Here is a 20,693-nt window from a genome sequence, read left to right as displayed (position 1 = left end):
TTAGGTGTTAACTTCTGTTAGAATAGTCAAAGTTTCGTCTGTTTTTAAAGAAAAGTGCCTGTGCATATTTTAATAAATTAATTTAATGCAATCCTACTTTTATTTCAGGTCTAGTGAAGAAGTGTGGAAAGAGTTTGGCATGCAAAAAGACTCGCACTGGAGATAAAGCATTCACATGTTCTCAGTGTGGGAAGCGTTTCAGACAATCATCAGTCCATTAATTTGTCAGTTTTATTTTCATAGCAGCCTTACCTAAATGAAGTTCCAGTGAACTGATACTGCTTCAGTCCAGTTTTCACAGCTGAAGATCAGTTTAGTGTAAAATAAATGTCACTGCTGAAAGCCGAAACACTGAACCGTGAAGAGCAACTCCAATGCGCAACTCCACAAAAAACAGGCTCAAGTGGGCACGACCAGTTCTCTTCTGGCCAAACGTCTTGTGCAGAGCTGCAGTCTTGGTGCTGGAGACTTGAGAACGCTGGACCTCCATTGTGGAGAACCTGGTGGGTGTTCAGGCAAGCCCATAGAGTCAATGCCTTTCAGGAATCAGTCTCACCCTCTCCACTCCTCCATGACCACCACAACATCTGCTCGGGATACGGGCCGGGTCCAGGGTTATAGAGATCTCAGGATAAGAAGAAACAGACTAACATAAGTGCAAATGCAGAGGTGAGTAGTAACGAATTACATTTAATTGAGTAAAGTTGTTGGGTAACGTGTACTTTTTGAATACAACTAAATATGTGTACTTTTACTCGCGTAAATAATTTGAGAGAAATCATTACTCTTCGCTACATTTGGTGGCGTTCCTCTATTACTGTCAATTGATAATAAATATGAATCATGTGACAAATATCGCGAGGCGCCGCATTGGAGAGGTTGCGTCGCGAGAGGTTGCTATAGAGACGAGTCTCCTGTTTTCAGTTCGAGTGTGCGTATATGTTGGAATAATGGCTGAAGATGTGCAAGTTTATACTGCGGTCACGCCACGTCTAAATGTCCATTTCTAATTAAGGCCGATATCTTTAAGCCGATTAATTAGGTAATTGTACAGACCTGCCTGCCACGTACGCGTGGGCGGGAACATGTCCAGACTTGTCAAGTGCACTACAATGGATCTCTCCTCACATTGTTTATTCCTTCAAAGTCCGTCCTTTCTTCATGTGGTATTGCCGTGCATTAATAACTCCGTGAGTAACCATCTTCCTCATCATTGTAGACGTGTTTGATTTGAGTGGCGTTGTGTATTTTGCTTTTAATCTCCTCTGGAGAAATATTACATGTGTAAACATAACAGCAGAGATGCACACATGCTTAACAACTCGTTTGGTTGTCCATGATCTACTATGATTATTTGTTATTATCAACGTGTTGCTTGCCATGTGTTGTTGATGTAAGATTGCTCTCACGGGCGCTCGCTATAATCAATACGAATATTCCGATCAAACTGAATGCTGTCACCGCACACACACACTGATCTGACAGCCTTCAGAGCAGCACGGGGGTGAGATGCGGTGTGCCGGTCGCTGAATCGAGCATAGGGGCTCTCAACTCGCCGCACATTCTGTCTTTATATTATGCTCTGTGTTTGTCATAAAGTCATCTGAGCTCATGGCTTAGCTGCTCCGCCTGCAGTTGAGTGCAATTTTCAGCGGTTTATCATAAACTTTTCATCTGTCATTTTTCCAGCAATTGACAGCAAGAACGAAACACAGAAGCGCTGTCTGACTGACAAGCACTGCAGTTAAATGTGTTCAAAAGAGTGAAACACCTAATAGGATTAATTTATGTAGCATTTTCTAAAGTAATACTATCTGTGTTTTAGCTCTTCGCTTGTATGGTGGCTCTGAACGGTCAGAACATCTCTAAAAAAGGCTTTTTCGGACATGACATTGTACATATGTACATCACTGTAAAGCCTGGTTTATACTTCTGCGTCAAGTGACCGGCGTAACCCACGGCGCATGCAACGCGCGTAGCTGTGCATTTATACTTCTGCAAACTGTCTCTACCGGTCTGCATTAACACTTCCGAAACGGTAGTTGGCAGTGAGGTGTAAATGCTCCTCTGTGTCGAGTTTCTTCTCTGCTGTTTTGCGTTTCCTGAACACTTCCTGGATGTACAAGTGTCTCTAACTCGCTCATTTTGAGGCAGGAACCGGCAGACGTGCAACAACTTTAAATATAAGGTAAACACAAAACAAAACTTTCCATCTGGAGCTCCTTTAACAATCGATTCATTGGGTTCGCGCCATTCGTGCGGCTCTCGGTCCCGGCCAGACTCGTCAGCGCTACCAAGCCGACCAATCACAGAGCTTGCGCTACGCGTTGTTGCGATGTGTAGTTACATTTTTTGAGAGGTGCACGTCAGCGACGCCAATGGCCACGGCGAAGGGCTATGCGTCAGCGCCGTAGCATACGCCGGCCTTTGAGGCAGAAGTATAAATCAGCCTTAACACGTTTTATTTAAGAACATTTGAGCTGGTTTCAGTCTTTATCCCTTTCATTTTCATCTTATTTAAATATATTTAACTTGCTTGTTGATTAAATCCCATTTTGTTATTTAACCTATTATTTTTATGCAGCAGTCAAGTTGCATGTTAATTTGCTTTGAAGAAAAGGAAATAATGTATTGTTTGCATGTTGAATTATGTGAAATCATGAATATAGGTCTATAATCACCTTGCAAATGTGAAATTATAGGGTTTTTTTTGCGTTGAGTATAGACTATTCAGTTCATAAGAGCAGTTCAATCTTTTATGAAGTTTGTTGCATAAAAATATAATAGAAATTTAAAATTATCAGCCTATATATATATATATATATATATATATATATATATATGTATATGTATATGTATATGTATATGTATATGTATGTATGTATATGTATGTATATATCAGCTATCTGCCTCCAAGTCTGAGAAGTTATCAGTATCTGCAAAAAATTCATATTGGTGCATCCCTACAATTTATTTGTATCTATCTTTGTCATGATGACCGTACATAATATTTGACTAGATATTTTTCAAGATACTAGTTTTCAGCTTAAAGTGACATTTAAAGGCTGAACTAGGTTAATTCGGCAAGTTAGGGTAATTAGGCACATTATTGTATAATAATAGTTTGTTCTGTGGAAAATCATATATATATATATATATATATATATATATATATATATATATATATATATATATATATATATATATATATTGCTTAGAGGGGCTAATAATCTTTACCTTAAATGGTTTTAAAACGTAAAAACTGCTTTTAGCTAATATACAACAAGTAAGACTTTCACCAGAAGAAAAAATATTATAGCAAATACTTTGAAAAATTCCTGAATCTGTTAAACATCATTTGGGTAATATTTGAAAAAGAAAAGAAATTGACAGGAGGGTGAATAATTTTTACTTCAACTGTATACAGTGCTCAGCATATATGAGTTCACCCCTCACACATCTATCTTTTACATTTATATTGTTAATAGGAAGCTCTAATATTTGTGCATATACATTAGTGTGTTTTCTTTGTCTTATAACTCACCGCTGTAAGTCGCTGTTGCTGTGATTGTCCTCTAGATGGCAGTAGTACACAGCACACTGATAGCGGAGGCGCTGGAGGAAAAGCTCAGAACAAGCAACATTAAACTCGTGTTGAAGATGAGAAGAAACAAAGAGGCTACACTTCAGCTTTTATCAACTCTAGAGAGATTATTTAGCGAACACGACACAACTCCTGCCTTTCTTCATTATATCCTGGCTCTTGACTGTCAATTCCTCTGTGAAAGCGATCAGGAATAGCGGACTTTTACCGTGTTCATATGTAAACAGGTAACGGTGTGTTTCTCTCCTTATTTATTAGTTCAGATTCCTACTTTCTCAATATTCAAGTGTTTTTCTCTCGGCTGTGTTCCTCTTCAGTGTCGGTTTTCAGCTTTGTTTTTGCTTGGTTTTGGCCACTAACCTCTTTATTAAAGCTCTCGATGTAAAAGCTTCTCGCGGTAAAAGCACAGGTTATGATTCCTGTTTACTTTCACACATTCTTATACTTCAGGATTTGTCTGATCTTTATTAGCGGCAAATGAAATGCTGTGTTCACTCATTTCACCCTCATGGACAAATACTGGAGTCATTTATAGGAAATAGTGTAGTATAAACACAAAACACCAACACTGTACTACATTTACAACAACTATATTACAACACAGCACAGTTTACTGCAGTAAAAACTCATGTTTACTACAGTATGCAGAGCTTTTTCTCATTTCACCATACTTACTGCTACAGCATTCAGTAACACAGTTGTAAATACTATAATAAATAAATACACTTTATTATAGTATAGTTGAAAACACTTTAGTATTTACTATAAATTACTGTAGTATTTTTAATGTGCTAGTCATGTAATTCTGTTAATCAAAAGTGCAGAGTTATGGGTAATTAAAATCATTTTATAATGTATTCATTACGGTATTCATCTTTGTCAACATTAAGTTAAACAACATTAGTTCATGTTAAATCTCTGTTTATTAACTAATGTTAACAAACACAGCTCTGGATTTTATTAAGACATTAGTAAATGTTGAACTATGATTAATAATGATTTACATTTAAATACATGAACTAATGGATAATGCATTGTTTTGTGTTTAAAATTGATGAGCTAAAAATAATTATTTATTAATTTGCTGTAAAAGTTATTTGTATAATAATAAGCCGTAATTCACTAAATATATAGTCAGCAGCTCGTTGTGCTTTTCTGGTTCATTTTATTATCATTTTGAGCAGGAATCAAAGTTTGGTCAGTGGTTTATCCATTTTGCACAGCAAATAATTATGGTATAAGTTAAACGGTTAAAATGTATCATGTTTTTATTTTGTATTATTAAGTTTTGCTGCAAAAATGTGCAACTTAGGCATGGGATGATAATTGTTTTCAAGGTATACCGCGCTTTGCAAAAGTCAAGGTTTTGAGATTTCCTTTAATACCGTTCTCAGGGTATGTGTAAGATTTGATGAAGACAGCAGAAGTCAGCGATTCATTTTAATTATTTAGCTTCACATGTTCACTGCTCCAAAAATTTTTAATCTTTAGACAAATAAAATATAAAATGTTTTCAAAGGGGGAACAATTGTTGTTTTTTTACCCAGACATTTAACAAGAATATATTTTAAAGCAGTAATCACAATACTGTGATAATCAATGACTTTCCCTACCGTGTGTGGAGTCATGTGACCTCGCTCTGTTAAGGCTGAATTACACTTATTATATTATCATTTATACTTATTTTATTATTTTGAGATCATATATTATATTTGCGTTGGGCACATGTACAGTCCAGCGCAGCCTTCACATACCCGCACACCAGTCAACAAAATGTACTTATTCGTCACAACAACAAGTAGCACACGCTTTGTGATTGGTCGGTTTGGTCACAATACAGTGATATTTTTATCCAAGGTTATCAATCCCCTTTGAATCTTATACCGGCCCATGCCTATGTGCAACATGTATTTGTTTTCTCGTCGGCAGTAACACGTGCAACTACAGATGTGTCTCGCAAAAGGAGCAAAATTAAAGGATTGAAAAGAGGAATATTGCTGCTCACAGCTTGACACAGATGAGTTAATGCTGAATCAGTGCTGATGGTGATGCCTAGTGCTGGGCGAATAATCGAAATCGACATTGAGAACTAGAGCTGCACGATTCTGCCTAAAATGAGAATCGCAATTTTTTATTTTTTTTGCTTAAAATAAAGATCACGATTTTCTTACGATTCTGTACATGTAAAATAAAGGTTCAAAGGTCAGCAATTTTAGTTTTTTCTCAAACATATGGTAAATATGGCGACATTAATATCATGTGTAGGTCTACTGGTTTCGATAAATTATTCTATTCTACTTATAATAATTCTGATGTTGAATTATTATGTTTGAGATATATGCTTGCAATCTGTCATTGACAACATTATTAGACCATTTTCTTCACTGGTTCAATCAGACATTTGTCATTATCAGATTCCCTCTTGCATTATATTCAATATATATAGGCTATAGTAGGGCTGGGCGATATGGCAAAAAAAAATCAAGGTTTTTTATAAAGTTTTACTAAATTTTTATATATTTTTTTTATTTAATATGATTTTTTTTATTGTGTAACTAGTCAACTTAAAACATTACAACAACATGACTGAAGTAACATTCTCTTTATAAATAACTTGAAAAACCATCTGGTTAAGGAACATTGTATTTTTAATGGCCATGCCTTACATAAATTGGTCAACAAGGTGTAAATAAATGTAAAACAAATTCACGAGTTAAATATTGTTGCAGAAGATTTAAATTTGTGTAAATATTGCTGTTGCAGGAATACAGAGGTATTTTTTGCAAGTTTGCTGAGTCTAGGAAAGATTGTCTGTCAGCTCCGCTTTGACTTTGTCTTCTTCTGATTGAATGACAGGTTGTAATGCTGCTGCCTTTTTCTTAAAAAGATACAGTGGAAGTAAAGGACTGGAAACTGTAAAGCTTAATTTAACCCAATGTGTGAAGTTGTGGATGTATAGCAGGAGCAAATACAAGCACCAGATGTGTGTCTAATATAAAATAATATATTTAATCTATTTTTCTTTTTCTCCCTTTTAAATATCGATCATTTGATGCGCTTTTCTCCACTCTCTGTATTTTGCTGCCTGATCTGTCTGGTTTTCAACCAGGTCCGCTAAATGACGTCATGGGGTCGGGTACTTTCATTTTCATCGCTACAGGCCCTCACCTCTGCTCGTGTTCAAACCAAACGATCGCTGCGGTTTTTCACATGGCAGGGTTTTAAGTACTTCATACATGTTGAGATCGAGTTTATCGACTTGATGAGGGAATATGTCTTGACAATCCACACAGACGTGACTTAGTAAAGCGTGAAGTCCTGTAGGATTTTACTTGCTGCATTAATCTGAATGTAAATCCCCTCGTCAGGCAGTGCTGGAGTAGCGTGAGAGAGTGGACCAAAGCGCGTGTGATGCAAAGGTATAAACAAAAGAAAAATACGCAACATAAGACACTTAAATGCTTGTATTTGTTGTATTTGAAGCAGCTCTGCGATGCATGCTCACAATTTCATGCATTGGGTTAAATTAGGCTGTTCAGTCTCTGTGTTCAGTCCAACACTACCATGATTGAAACGCGACACAGCACGCACATGACAGTTTAAAGTATCACACACCAGACACACGCATTCGCATGCAATTAAACATGAAACAAATCAGATGGCGCTCTGTGGCGCGGCTGAAATATGAACTGCGTCCTGAATCTTGGCTGGGCGGTGCCGGTGTATGTATAGAAACCTATGATTAGAATTCTAAAATCCATGGCGCTACATGGTGCTGCGTGTCGCCGAGCGGCGCTTCTGGTGTGCGATCAAATATTTTTATAAAAAAAACGTGATTTCTCGATTTAATATAAAATTAAATCGTCAAAACGTAAATTCTAATTAATTAAAAAAATCGCCCAGCCCTAGGCTAGAGTTGTTATACTGACACTGTAAACATTTATCTGTGTTCACTATGAAAGAAAAAACATCAAATGCTTGTTGCAGTCATTACTCTAAAATGCGATTTGATTATTTAAATGATGTGCTCACTTTCGCTTTCATTTTCACTGTTAAGTGCGGGTCATACTTCGAAGCGGCTCTCAAACAATCACTCTGTGCCACGAACTAAATATTTTTACAACTTTATTACCTGTTATTCACAGCCTATGCAGACTCTGTTCACTAAAGTAGACGCGCACGCGCGGACGCCCTTTCTGTGGTAACGTGTCACGGTCAGCAGCTCGTCATGTGTAATTTCGCAGCCACGAATACATCATTTTATGAAAACAAAAATCACATTTCCAGGTGAATTCTACCTTATAAATACAGCATGTGACTCTTTCAACATCATTTGGATGTGATCATGTCGCTGAGCAATGTATGTGAAACAATAAAGAGACTCGTGCAGCCGCCACCAAACAGTTATACATATTCTTGTGGAATGCCCTATTTTTTATGCTATTAGACAACAATATTTATCTGGAGACTTTAAAGGAAATATTTTTAAACGTGAATTCATCTAAAGTTGTAGAATTTATCAATAGCAAATATTTAAAAATATTAGATTTTTATCTTATATATTATCATTATTATTATTATTTATATATTTTACCTTGTACATTATTTATTGCTGTTGATGACTTTTATTTGTTAGAATATTTTTACTTGATCTTTTTTCTTTTTGCCATGACATAGCCATAGACGCTGAAATGGCTATAAAATTAAAACTCTCTCTCTTTCGTGCAGCCGCCTTTTCTTCTCTCCTGAACTTGACAATTTGATTGGCAGAATCGTAGAAATGCTGGATTAATATCGTCTAGGGGGTCGAATCGAGATTACGATCTTTTTTCGATTAATCGTGCAGCTCTTTTCAGAACCTATATTCAATCAAATTTTTCCAGGTCAATTTTTTCAATTACTTTCCCTACCGTGTGTGGAGTCACTACACTTATTATATTATGTTTTATACTTATTATATTATTTTGATATTATATATCTGCCACGAGGGCGAAGTAGGTAGTGCTGTCGCCTCACAGCAAGAAGGACGCTGGGTCGCTGGTTTGAGCCTCGGCTCATTTGGCGTTTCTGTGTGGAGTTTCCTCCGGGTGCTCCGGTTTTCCCCCACAGTCCAAAGACATGCGGTACAGGTGAATTGGGTAGGCTAAATTGTGTGTGTGTGAATGTGTGTGGATGTTTCCCAGAGATGGGTTGTGGCTGAAAGGGCATCCGCTGTGTAAAAATGTGCTAAATAAGTTGGCGGTTCATTCCGCTGTGGCGACCCCGGATTAATAAGTTTAATCTCATTTTGAGGTAGAAACCGGCGGACGTGCAACAACTTTAACTATGAGGTAAACACAAAACAAAACTTTACATCCGGAGCTCCTTCACGGGACTCCACACTTGTAAACAATCGCTACATTGGGTTCGCGCCATTCGCGCGGCTCTCGGTCCCGCCCAGACTCGTCTGCGCTACCAAGCCGACCAATCACAGAGTTTGCGCTACGTGTTGTTGCGACGTGTAGTTAAATTTTTTGTACATTTTTGTTGATTTGAGAATTACAGTGTTGTTATAAGTAATCTAGTATACCACAGTTGCGTGATTTATAAACCACAATTAAATCAGCTGCAAATGTTTTTTTAGTTACACATTTACTTGTATTGTGCACAATTATTAAACAGTAAATATATCCAACATTTCTAAAGATAAATCTTTCACTCCATGTAAAAAATCCTGCACTTTCGCTTTTGTTTTGACTAAACTTGTTTTGCTAAATATTAAATAGGCAGATGAAAATGAATTAGCTATAGATATGAGGAGTAGTGAAGTAGTTTCAGAGTGCTGTGATGAAATGCTGGTTAAGCATATAAATGTAGAGTCATTATAACAGAGCAGAACGCAGAGCTAAATGTGTTATAATGTAAAGAAGAGACCGTCGTGTAATAAATACTGAAGTTCATTCAGTGATTATGAGGTGGTTTCACTTTTGAAATGCGGTATAAATTCCTCCCATTTTGGCGTTTTTAATTCTTTTGAACACATTCAGGGGCTGCTTGTCAATTTGTCAAGGCTTCTGTGTTCGTTCTTGCTGTCAATTGCAGAAGAAATGATCGATAAAAGGTTTCTGGTAAACAGTGACAGCTGTGACGTGCACGCGAGGGGGAGTCAGATTTGTTCAGGGAGTCAGATTTTGATACAACTCCGGCACTCCATGTCATGTCAGTGATGTGTCATTCTATCATTTTGAACAAATCTTTTGTTTGACTCCTGGAGTGAATCATTAATTTGCGCATATACAGATTTGTGCAAGTGGAGCTCGTGTGCTATCTTGCAGTGGTCTGTTCCACGTAGAATGAGCACCTGTGGCCTCAAACCATATCGATATGAATAATACCCAAATATATCCCCAGAATCCGATATACCGCCCAGCCCTAAAATCCACCACTTTAAAGTGACACAATATTATCAATGCAGTCCAAATATGTGTAAAAGCATCTAAAGGTAATGATGAAATGGTAATACGGTTGATTTTTATACGACAAGTGTTATAAAATGAATGAATGAAGATCAGTGTATCTTGCTTGAAATTTACAAAAATACACCAAAAGTGATGATGAATGAAACTTTAGTGGTGGTAAACTTTCACTTTCTTAAATAATTAATTTTTAAGGCAGTGTGTTTATTTTTATTTCAGGCTTGATGGAGGAGACACATGAGAAAATCATAGAAAATACTCACTCACTGAAGAGAAAAGACAAAAACTGTGTCACCTGCACTCAGTGTGGAACAAGTCTGTTTAACAAACAGAGTCTCAGAAATCACATGAGGATCCACACTGGAGAGAAACCATTCACATGCTCTCATTGTGGGATGAGTTTCAGACACTCATCAAACTTTGGTAGACACATGTTGGTCCACACTGGAGAGAAAACACACCAATGTGATCAGTGCGGGAAAACATTTTTGAGGGCTTCAGCACTGAAGAGACACCTTCGAGTTCATACAGAGGGGAAGCCTTATTCATGCACTGTGTGTGGAAAGACTTTCAGACATGAAGACGGTTTTAAAAATCATCAGAAGATCCACACCGGTATGAGAGAGCATATTTGCTTGGTGTGTGAGAAGACCTTTATTACGGCTGTAAAATTGAAAATACATGAGAGGACTCACACTGGAGAGAAACCTTACAAGTGTTCACACTGTGAAAAGAGATTCAGTCAGTTAGGAAGCCTGATTAAACACAAGAGGATTCACACCGGAGAGAAACCTTACAAGTGTTCATACTGTGACAAGACATTCAATCAGTCAGGAATCTTGAAAAAACATGAGAGAATTCACACTGGAGAAAAACCTTACAAGTGTTCACACTGTGACAAGAGATTCAATCAGTCGGGAATCCTTAAAACACATGAGAGGACTCACACTGGAGAGAAACCTTACATGTGTTCACACTGTGGCATGAGATTCGGTCATTCATTTAGCCTGACATCACATATAAAGATTCACTCTAGAAAGGAACCTTGTAACCTTGAAGGTGTAAAGCCAGATGCACACAGTTGAAAGAATCCTGTAAGTGCACCGCGAGTCACATGACAAGAATTGACCGATCAGCTTCAGCTTGTATGGAATATTCACATTTCGGTAAAGGGCGTCACACACCAGAAGCGCCAGTCAGCGCAGAAACACGGCGCGCACATTCAGTTGAAAGTATCACACACCAGACTCGCACATTCGCATGGTGTTTAAAATGTAACTATTCAGATGGTGCTGCAGAGATATAAACAGCGTCCTGAGTCGTGGCTGGGTGCCGCCAACTTGCGGCGCCAGTGTGTGTACCCTGATAGAAACCTATGTTTAAAATTTTTAAATGCATGGCGCAGCGCGTCGCCGAGTGGCGCTTCTGGTGTGCGAGCTGCTTAAGACTAATCATCTCAGACAAACACAGAATACTCAAACACTTGCGCACATCGCTTTAACACACACATTTCTAAGTTGTGTGTCACAAAAACACTCTGTTATCCATTAAAAACGTCATTGAAACTCATTTTCGGAGCTCAAATTACCAGTTGTAAACGCTGTAAACGGAAGTTTTTAGCATTCTACCGGAAGACGCTGGTCGCTATGGCGCCCGCCATGCAGCAGCCATAAAAAAGGTCTATAGCAAACCCAAAGGCCCCATTTATTTTATCGTCTCACAAAAGTCGCTTTTTTGCTATTATTATTATTATTTATTATTTATTTATATTATTATATAATCTAATTTTCCACTTGATTTATATTTGATTATTATAAATGTTTTTTTATTTCACTAAAGTAGATGTACTATTATACAAAAGTAATCAAATAACATGAACTTTTAAATTTTTAAAGCTGCTGCCAAAATCAGAAAGGAAAATGCAATACTTCCTAGATTAGTGCTTTACGATAAATACTTTTAAATAGGGTTATCCTTTAGAAAGTTCACTGTAAACTTTAGCTGAGCAAAAATCCCTACAATATCTTTAAATCCATGCTTTTAATTTCCCAATTGGTCTTGAGTCAATCAATTACGGAAGGTGAGCAAGTTTTTTCCCTCAGATACAGTTGAAGTCAGAATTATTAGCCCCCTTTGAATTTTTCTTTTTTAAATATTTCCCAAATGATGTTGAACAGAGCAAGGAAATGTTCACAGTATGTCTGATAATGTTTTTTTTCTTCTGGAGAAAGTCTTATTTGTTTTATTTCAGCTTGAATAAAAGCAGGTTTAATTGTTTTAAAAAAAACATTTAAGGTGAAAAATATTAGCCCCTTTTAGCTTTTTTTTTCCCGACTGTCTACAGAACAAACTATTGTTATACAATAACTTGCCTAATCAATCTAACCTGCCTAATTAACCTAGTTCAGCCTTTTAATGTCACTTTAAGCTGTATAGAAGCGTCTTGAAAAATATCTTGTCAAATATTATTTACTGTCATCATGACGAAGATTAAATAAATCAGTTATTAGAAATGAATTATTAAAACTATTATGTATCCTGGGAAATAAGTCACCCTTATTGGGGACTAAATAGGGCTATTTAGAATTTTGATTGGCTCGGAGTCGCTGTAGCTCATAGTTTAGCGACGTCACTGAACAACAGCAGTGGAAAGAATTCTTTACGTTATCGGCATGCAACAGCATAAAGCTGCGGTCACATTAGAGTTTGAGCATGCGTTGTTCTGTCCTACGGCGCTGCGAAAACGGGCGGATTTAAACAAGCTTATTAGACATTTAAAAAAGCGAGCGATTGCTCCATGTTTTAAATTTCTGTCCAGAGAGGTCATGTTTTGAACCTTGATTGGTCTCACGCAGTCAAGTGATGCGATTTCGCAGGCCAGATTTCACCAAGCTTAAACTTTGCACCGCAGCAACCTGCGAAACTTGACACATCACCCTGCGTTTCCGGTCTGACGCATTCGCGTGCGTAAGAATTGGAGTCTATTGGAGGAAAAGCCAAGTGTGATCGCAGCTTAAGGGGGCCAAAACATTGGTCCGGTAAGGGCGGTGTCCTGCAGAGTTTAGCTCCATACCCAAGTAGACACACCTGAAGCAGCTAATCAAGCTCACATACTACAAACCTCTTGGCAGGTGTGTTGAAGCAAGTTGGACTTTAACTCTGCAGGACGGCCCTCCTGGACTGAGTCCTGATCTAAACTATACCGTTAAGTTCCACAACGTGATGAGTCCTACCCCTACACTCCTAGCTAGGGGTGTAACGATACACTGAGCTCACGATACGATGTGTATCACGATATAATGTTCACGATTCGATATGTATCACGATATTAGGAATAAAAATTGAAAATTAAACTGAAATGCAAATTTTACCAAGTAAACTATTTTTTATGTATTTCTTTTGTTTCAACTTGTTAAACTGAAACTTCTTTAAGAAAATAAATTAAACAGGCCTGTCTCTGGAAAATAAAACAATTTAAAAACTTCTTAAAAATATTATTGAAATGACAGAGACAAAATTAAGGAACAATTTAAGTAAAGGTGCAAAAAAAATAGGCTTTCTATTCAATTGAATTTAACAGTAAGAGCTGAAGGCTTTGCTTGGTCACTTGCGTTTTTTAGTGTGTACAAAAAAAATCCACATTTCCAGGTATTTAATTCATATTTTATTCAGAGATATCTGCAAATATTTTTCAATGGAAGTCAATGGAGGAATATGACTAGTCATAATATATTTGCAGATATCTCCAATCTGATTTCGTACTAGATATCTCTAAATACATAATATTCATGGAGTCAGAACAAAGATTTAAATGCTAAAACGGCTTGCCATACGCGCGCGCGTCTATCAAAGTCCGCCCTCTGTAGTAACAGCTCACGGTCAGCTCACGTCATGTGTGATTTTGCGGCGGGAACATTATATAAAGACAGAATGATATTTTAGGGTGAATTGTACCTTATAAATACAGTATGTGACTCTTTCAACACCATTAGAAGGTATCCCTGTCGCTGTGCAAAGTATGTAAATCACTGTGAAGACTTTAAAACTTAGGATGTTTGACCCAGTATGCGTGTCAAAAAGCGGACGAGTGTAAAGCAATGACTGTACAACCGAAATGTTGCCAGACGTCTGATTTTGAGAGGATGGGCCATCCTCTATTTCAGCTCCACTCATCTTGGTCTGCTAACATTACTGCTGCTGCAATCTGAACTCACCTGCGACAGCAGGTGGAACGTAGCTCACGTGCAAACAGCTCAACTAATAAGAGAAAACGGACGTCATATCGTAATCAAATCGTCATAACGCCACAATGCATATTGTGACATTTTTGCATCGCAATAAATCGTACAACGATAAATCGTTACACCCACAATACTTTATTGGCTCAGCCCTATTAAGGGGGTGGCACACCAAATGACCCACCAAAATCACCCAGGTGGACCAGTAGCACGAGCGCAGTTTATCCTAGTTCTGTTCGAGCTTAGGATCTTCTTCAGGTCCAGCGACCAGACATAGACTCTAAGATGAGATAACAAGACAGCCACTTCACATCAACATTACTTTTCGTTCTTTTCTTCGTGTAGAGAGTCTAGTTAAGTTTGTGTGCTGCAAATCCAAAACACGACTACAGTCTTTTGTCGCCTTGAACTTGAACATCCGGACTCAACTTCAAGCCTCGCGAAAACAACAAACCAACCACCAGTAAATCCATATGGGAGCCCAGCTTGGCAGAGAGAGTTCTCCACATTACAGAAGGAACACGGGTAATGCCTCCAGATTAAAACTGAACTGGTATAAGTAACCCTGAAGAAACAATAGAAGGGTTGAGTTCATTTATTTTTTGTTGGCTTGGTCAGGTCTTACAAATCCTCTTCTGGTCTTCAATGAGCCCAAGAGAACACATGCAACACCTCTCTATCTCTCTGCAATTGTTTACTGATTGAGTCTTGGATCAAGTTCAAAATATTGATGCTTGCCTACAGGACAACCACTGGCACTGCACTCTCTTACTTCCACCTGCATGGTACCACAATGCGGCACTCACTCCCGAGGCTCTTACCCTCGCTTTCGTGCACAACCATCTCTAGGGTTTACAGAGAATGGTCCAAAAAAGAGAAGATATCCAGTGAGCGGCATTTTTGTTGGTGCAAATGCCTTGTTGATGCCAGAGGTCAGAGGAGAATGACCAGACTGGTTCCAGCTGATAGAAAGGCGACAGTAACAACTCGCTACAACCGAGGTCTGCAGAAGAGCATCTCTGAACACAACACGTCCAACCTTGAGGCAGATGAGCTACAGCAGCAGAAGACCACACCGGGTGCCACTCCAGCCAGCTGAGAACAGGAAACTGAGGCTATATATATATATATATATATATATATTGGACAATAGAATATTGGAGAAACGTTGCCTGCTCTGAGTCTCGGTATCTGCTGCGACATTTAAATGGTCGGGTCAAAATTTGCTAGCTGATAAATCAGCAAAACCTGCGTGATGCTATCATGCCGATATGTAGCAAAATATCTGAGGAATATTTCCAGCACCTTGTTGAATCTATGCCGCAAAGGATTAAGGCAGTTCTGAAGGCAAAAGGGGATCCAACCTCGTACTTTTAAGGTGTACCTAATAAAGTGGCCAGTGAGTGTGTTTATTTAAATGAAATGAGCAAACCCAGCACTTGGGTCGGAATAACTCAGCGTGGGTTTGTTGGAGTTTTCCAACAACTGGGTGAAGCTGGGGTTATTTCTTAATCCTGCGTTGTTTTTAGAGTTGTAACTGGGAGACTGACACGGAGGGATCCATTATGCAGTATTTATTAGTCACACTTTCATTCAAACAATCAACACGCACAAAGGTGCGAACATACAACAACAACAGCAATTAAGGTCTTAGGGCTGGCGGCTGACAGACACAGAGTGATTTACCAGGCCAGGGGCGTTGCGAGGGGGGGGCTTTGGGGGCTTAAGCCCCTGATGTATTGTCAAAAGCCCCTGATCTTTTGGAATATGTTGCACTTAAATAAAACTAGGTTGTATAACATTTATTTTGTTATCAAAGTTCTGACAATTAACACGTGTATATCACGCGTATTCTACCTAAAGCAGCGTTTGTGTCGGGTATTTAAAAAGTAATTTATTCAGCAGTACCTGTTTCTACCGGCAGGTGGGAGTGGCTCTGTTGTCACATGGTTTAAAAATATTCCGCCACTGCGCATCATTCATTATTATGAGCAACTGAAGCTGATGAGGTAATAATACAACTGTTTTGCAAAACTGAATAGTTCTAGCTAAGTTAAAGATGAAGCTTAATATTTGTTTTTACAGCAGAAAATGTGTGTAGTTTTGGTGAAATAACATAACTGTAGGTAATCAATAAAATGTGCTGCACATTGATGTAAATACATGCGAATTAGTCAGAAAAATGTAAATTGTACTTGCTTTCTAGATATAATATATATATATTATATATATATATATATATATATATATATATATATATATATATATATATATATATATATATATATATATATAGACATCTTTATCTAGATATGATATAGCCAGTCACATCTGTTTCAGTGAGTTCATGTATCTAGCATATTATTTTATGGCTATATTCTACAGTAACATGCTATGTCAGTTAGCAGCGGATTATAAATCTTTCTTTCTTATGAAATTACCTAATGCCCCCGGGCCCTCCTGTTTATTTTTTCAGCACATTTCTAAACATAATAGTTTTAATAGCTCATCTCTAATAACTGATTTATTTTCTCTTTGCCATGATGACAGTAAGTACTTGACTAGACATTTTTAAAGAAACTTCTATACAGCTTAAAGTGACATTTAAAGGCAGGTTAGGGTAATTTGGCAAGTCATTGTATAACGATAGTTTATGCTGACTATCGGAAAAAAATATAGCTTAAAGGGGCTAATTATTTTGACCCTTAAATGGTTTTTAAAAAATGTAAAACTGCTTTTATTCTAGCCTAAATAAAACAAATAAGACTTTCTCCAGAAGAAAAAGTATTATCAGAAATACTGTGAAAATGTCCTTGCTCTGTTATACATCATTAGGAAAAAAATTTAAAAGGGGGGCAAATAATTCTGACTTCATCTACATTTATTGTCACAGTTGTGTAAATGATCAGTTTAAGCCTTTTTTATGTTTATTCAGATCTTATTTTCATTCAACTCCAGCAATATTTCCTGGAATATTCTACAACTTTTGTGAGGCATATATGGAATTTCTGCTCAAGTGTGAATGAAACAGGCATTACATGCATTCAAAGTGCTACAATGCCCACATCAACCTATTTGGAAAACTAAAAATCTCCCTCTAAAGAAATTTTAAGTAAACACATTTCTAGCATTTAAATCTTTATTTTTTTAACTATTTTTGATACAATTGTTTAAAAAAAGCCCATTGAATATCAATATTTTGCGAGGTATTGAATTTAGAATTTCAGTATCTTGACAACACTACACCTCAGTTAATCACTCTGTCCAAATAAACGTGTGTAGCTTTGTATCACATTGGATAACAACTTGAAATCAGATTTGAAGACATGCAGAAATTTTTATTTTCAAAAAACAAACAGAAACTACAAAAAGGAGAGGAGATAGGAGGCTCAAGGGGCATGATATGGCTCATAACAGAATAGTAAATAAGAAGTGGGTAATTTATCAATTTCTTTGGTGTTACAAGTCACAAAGCTTCACAATTTATTGTTATAGACTGTCAACTAAAAAACCATTTATTTATCATTAAACCATCTCTAATCCTATTATTATCCTATTATAGAGTAGATCAACTTATGAAACTGGGTTTTATTTTTTATTTTTTTTGGGGGGGGGGGGGGGGGGGTCTTTGGGGCTAAGCCCCTTATCCTTTTCGACCCTAGCAACGCCCCTGTACCAGGCATGGGTCAGAGACAGGCGGCGTGATTCAGAGTCCGTGTTTCAGGCTTGGGTCGAGGGCAGGCAGCGAGTATCAGAGTCCGTGTAACAGGCTTAGGTCGTGGGCAGGCAGAAGGCAAAGCAGAGTCAGAAACGGGCTGGAGTAATACACAGGAGATCAGGCAGGATATAACGCTCAGTAATGCTGGCCGGGGCGGAACAAGACTTCGCAAAGACTGAGTGTTTGAGTGTGGCTTATAAAGGGTACGTGGGTCATTAGCGGGATTCAGTTCAGGTGTGCTGGATCAGTGTAAGTGGATGATGTAATGCTTAAAAGTCCGGAGATGGTGGCCTCTGCTGGCCAGCGAGGGGAGTGACTGGGACCGAGTCGGTGACAAGAGTGTAGCGTCTTTGAGAACAACAAATATTATATATTTATTGTATTAAACGTATGAAGTCTTTGTCAATGAATGCTCCGGCATAATGTGGTATTGACTAATCAGAAACAAATGTAATGAATACTTCAGTAATAATACTTGTAAACTGTGGTGTATTGCAGTGTAATGAAAGGATAAGTGTATAAAATATGTATATATTAAACTCATTGCTGAGTAATTAGTTTATATTACTATGTATATCACAACATCAACTATAGAATTACCACAGCAGATTAATTAATAGTTTGGTTCAAAAACACTTCAGGATTTACTTCAATTTACTGTAGATCATGTGTGGTGTCCGCTGGAAATTAAACGGGTTTCGTTTGTCCTGTGATGAGTTGAACTAAAACATGGGAATTGCATTGAAATGGATTTGTTCAGAATATTTATTTATGTATTATCACCTTAACATTGATTTTGCTTTCATAATTAAATAATTTATTCTGCTAAAGCTGTTCAGTTTACATTACACGCCCTGTTATGCTACAAGTTGTTGCTGTGATTGTCCTCTAGATGGCAGCAGTAAACATCATACTAATAGCGGATGCAGTGGAGTAAAAGCTCAGAAGTAAGTTAGTGCTGATGAAGTAAAGGCTACACTCCAGCTTTTATATTTAACCTCCAGAGCGCTTATTTCACGACTCCTACAACTCACTCTCTTTATCCATTATATCCTGTGACTATATTGTGAATTCCCCAGTGGAAAGGCCATCAGGAACACTGGATTTCCGGCTACCTTTTTCAAAGGCTACCTTATTTCATATGGAAACAGGTACACTATGTTTGTCTTCTTATTAGTGTATATTTCTCAGTATTCAAGTGTTTCTCCTTTCAGTTGTATTTTGGGACAGTGTTGGTTGCACAATGTTGCTTTAAGGTTTGTTTTTGGTTAGCCGCGAAAGCTTTCTTAGCAGACAGTACAATTAGTTATCGGTTTGTACATTTACAATCTACTACACTTAACTTTTAGTAAAAACCTCATTATTCCTGTTCACTTTGTACACATTCTTCGTTTTCATTTATACTTTTGGATCGCAGTGTTGGGAGGGTTACTTTGGAAATTTTTTATTATTATTATTTTTTATTATTATTAAACAGTAAATTATTACAGAATAATGAAACATTAGGAACTATATAAGGAACATAAAAGATGCCAGGGGGATAAAACGGTAAAGAAGGGGAAAAAATACAGCAAACTGAATAAGAGATACATATAACGTAAAGCTTAAAATAAAAATACAATATTAAGAGTGTAAGTAATTCAAAACAAAGTACCGCTTTTTACAGGGGAATTTTAAATAGGGCATGACAAGATAATGTTTTCCTAGCCTTAGTGTTTCCTGAACCGGAAAGTGTTTCAAAGTATTGTTTCAATTCTTTTATGAATACCTTAAAAAGCGGTTTATTACTGGAGAATTTGCATTTATGGATATGATATTTAGCAAGTAAAAGTAAAAGGTTTCTTAAGTAGAACACTTTTTCTGTACTATTGTCTGTATCAATAGAACCAAATAATACATTTTCCCAAAACAAAGAAAAATTGGAATATATAAACTCAATTACAAATTTGCAAAAGTTACCCCAAAATGTTTATGTGTAGGAACAATACCAAAACTAGATTATTAAAGTTTGTCGAGACAAACTTTGAGGCTGGCTTTCGAAAGCCTGTTGGTAATAGTTTATTTAGTTTAAACAGTTTTAAAAAGTATGAATAGATAGATAGATAGATAGATAGATAGATAGATAGATAGATAGATGTACAGTAGATAATCATGATTAGCATGTTGCTATAACACTGCAGCATGACAATATCAATCTGGGCCTCTATAATGGCAGTCTTTGGGACAGTTGCTAGGGTGCAGTATCTGGTTGTTAGGGAGTGGCTAAGCTTGTCAGTTATTGGTAGTTTGGTTGTCTGAGTTAAATGAGCTCAGCCATTAGTCTATAGGACAGTCTGATGCAGAGTTATGAGCTCACAAAGTTTGATCCAATGTAAAGTCAATGACAGTCTTTTGAATGGAGGTCTATAGGACAGTTTCTAGGGTCCCAAAAGTGGTTACTAGGGCGTGGCCAGAAAGTTAAAAGCTCATCAGGTATTGGCAGTTAGGTAGTCTGAATTAAATGAGCCCAGTTAGAAGTCTGTGTGACAGTCTGATGCAGAGTTATGAGGTCACAAAGTCTGGTCCAATGTAAAGTCAATGGGATTTTTCCGACGGTCCCGGGACGTTTTTCGGAAAACCGAAAGTCGGATCAGTTGGAAAAGATATAGCTCACCGAGTCAGACCAGTTTGAAGGTTTG

At 37.4% G+C, this 20,693-nt stretch overlaps 1 protein-coding gene across 9 annotated transcripts in view; it reads left to right on the top strand.

Annotated features, from left to right (window-relative positions):
- Nucleotides 1-20,693, top strand: part of LOC101884644 (uncharacterized) — a 40,594-nt gene that overhangs the window by 8,804 nt on the left and 11,097 nt on the right. For 2 of the 9 annotated variants that reach the window (XM_087243620.1, XM_087243619.1), the window contains 2 exons: nucleotides 109-669; nucleotides 10,279-11,746. In XM_087243620.1, the coding sequence (XP_087099746.1) occupies nucleotides 10,284-11,144 (861 nt within the window). In that variant the 5' untranslated portion in view covers nucleotides 109-669; nucleotides 10,279-10,283 and the 3' untranslated portion in view covers nucleotides 11,145-11,746. Of the gene's footprint in view, nucleotides 1-108; nucleotides 670-3,630; nucleotides 3,832-10,278; nucleotides 11,747-17,009; nucleotides 19,167-20,693 lie in introns of those variants that run through there. The other 7 variants (XM_087243615.1, XM_087243612.1, XM_087243618.1 and 4 more) reach the window with 7 other exon arrangements.

The sequence above is a fragment of the Danio rerio genome, chromosome 3 (assembly GCF_052040795.2).
Source record: "Danio rerio strain M-AB ecotype USA chromosome 3, GRCz13ab, whole genome shotgun sequence".
NCBI classification, from domain to species: domain Eukaryota; kingdom Metazoa; phylum Chordata; class Actinopteri; order Cypriniformes; family Danionidae; genus Danio; species Danio rerio.
Note: the sequence above shows the minus strand (reverse complement) of the source record. Positions and strands in the feature narration are given on the sequence as shown.